The sequence below is a fragment of the Babesia bigemina genome, scaffold Bbigscaff_53391 (assembly GCF_000981445.1).
Source record: "Babesia bigemina genome assembly Bbig001, scaffold Bbigscaff_53391".
Lineage (NCBI taxonomy): Eukaryota > Apicomplexa > Aconoidasida > Piroplasmida > Babesiidae > Babesia > Babesia bigemina.
The window spans coordinates 1-2,117 of NW_012236933.1; the positions used below are offsets into that span (position 1 = coordinate 1).

The following is a 2,117-nucleotide window of genomic DNA, read 5'->3' on the forward strand; positions in this document are numbered from 1 at the left end:
TAACCTAAAGAACGGTGTTTTCACCAGTACCCCGACTGACAATAGATATAATCTCAACCTTGCAGTGCAATACGCTTTGGCGGCTCTAACCTCTACCGCCAGGCAAACTGCCAATGCGCTTGAATCGCTTACGTCTACCAAAGACAAGACCATACGTACGATTACGAAGTTTAATCTCAACTTCACTTTGGAGGAAGCTATTAAAGATGCACAGAAAATTAAGGATGTACTTGGAAATGATAGGGGAGACGGCGTTCAGATAGGCGATAAGCTTACCAAAGCATTAGAGGAATCAAAAATGGAAATTGACAAGCTCCATAACAATCTGAGCACTGCGCTTACATCCTTCTCCGCCATTTCGTCCGCCAAACTTGTTGCTCTTGACGACAGCGTTGAGAGGAGGGTGGAAAGCATACTGACCGAATACATTGGCTCTGATGATGATATCAAATTTGATACTATCATGACAAATTACAAACATAACACGACGGAGAACAGCAGCCTTCAGAGAGACATCACTGCCATACAGACTGAAATAGGTAAAACGTTTATTTCAGGCACTGATATGCTTGACACTCAAAAACTTGGGGACTACGGTACAGACCAAACATTGCGTGATGAATCCATTGCTCATCTGCAGCAGACAATTTCCCACTTAGAAAATCTCCCCCAACATGTTGCCGAAGCAAAGGTGGAAGCAGTTGAAAAAATGGAAGAGTTGAGGAAAGAAATTCGAATCATTAAGAACATGATACGAAATTCTGTTGAGGAAGCCATCAATACTGCCTCCACGCAGTTGGATGATGCAATGCAGGCACTCCGTGTTACCGTCAAAGATGCCCATGAAGGCTGTCAAACTGCACTTCAATCTCTCCAAACCAAAATGTTGGAACACGCAAGAGCATCCTTCCTAACAGTTACCAACCAAGTGCAGACTCTATTCGCGGATACCCATTTCGCAGATTTGTTAGCTCTCAAAACTCTCGTTGTAGAGCAAATTGCAGCAATCGAAAACATCATAAAGCGCGGCCTAAAAACCGGTTTAAAAGGTTTCTTAAAAGTCATGTACGGCAAGGATGAAACGGGTGGTCAACTCGGTGCCCTAGTTAAAGAGCTGAACGCTAATCAAAATGTTGAGTTATCATCACTAAAATTAAGGGATTATCTGGACTATATATTACAATTCATATATTTCCAAATTTTAAATCAGAGAGATCCCCCCAAGCCCACCGTCGGTGGAGACCATGCTGAAGACGTTAAGAAAGTCCAAGAAAATTTAGATGAAATACTTGTGCATCTTGCCAGAGATAAGAAGCTTAAAATATATAATTACGATAATAAATTCGTCTCTTTACTCTCCCACCTCTCCACCTCCCTCCACTCCCTATCCCCCTCCGCCTTCGCCAACCCCCGGCACCCGGAGCTGCTCGATGCGGTCAAAAAGGGGCTGCAGGGGTTTGTCGAGCAGATGGAGCGGGTGTATGTGAACGGGTATGATGATGGAAAACCTATTAATTGGGATACATTTAAGCTTGTTAGACCAAAAATTGACGCCAAAAAATCTGATGGAGATTCTGGCTCAAACGAGGAGTTGACGGATGACGGTAGGAGGTTGTCCAAGATCTTCCTCACGCTTTTTAATATCATTCACGAAGACATTTCGATGTTAAAATATGAATGTGAAGATGAGTGGAGCAACAAAAAACTTTGTGAAACTGAGGGAGGCGAGGATAACCCGCTTGGTTCATACCTTCGGCGTTGCGGTTATGCAGTAGCGAAAACGGAGAACTCTAAGGACGGTGAATCGCAATGTATAACTAGCATGACCGGCAAAAAGGTTCTTGGCAAGCTCAACGAAGAAATAAAGACTCTCAACGTTGTTGATCATTTTAAGACGTGCGAGTCGAATGAAGCAGATAAGACAACGAAGCAGAAAAAAGCTGATAAATTTGACATTTTCGATATGCTTAAATGCTTCCCTCATCACATTGACAAGTACTATGACGTCTGTCATATGGCCACATTAAATTCAACCAGAAAGCCGTGTAGCGTGTTCGAAATGTAGTTTGGCTTCGGTCTACACACATCAGCTAACAGACTGTTTATCACGACTCGTC

At 43.1% G+C, this 2,117-nt stretch overlaps 1 protein-coding gene across 1 annotated transcript; it reads left to right on the forward strand.

The window, feature by feature from the left end:
• Window positions 1-298: 298 nt before the first annotated feature.
• BBBOND_0000230 (hypothetical protein, conserved) lies at window positions 299-2,065 on the forward strand (the record flags this gene model as incomplete). The annotated part of the gene is made up of 1 exon (XM_012914871.1): window positions 299-2,065. The coding sequence occupies one exon, from the start codon at window positions 299-301 to the stop codon at window positions 2,063-2,065; it is 1,767 nt and encodes a 588-aa protein (XP_012770325.1).
• Between the last annotated feature and the right edge of the window lie 52 nt (window positions 2,066-2,117).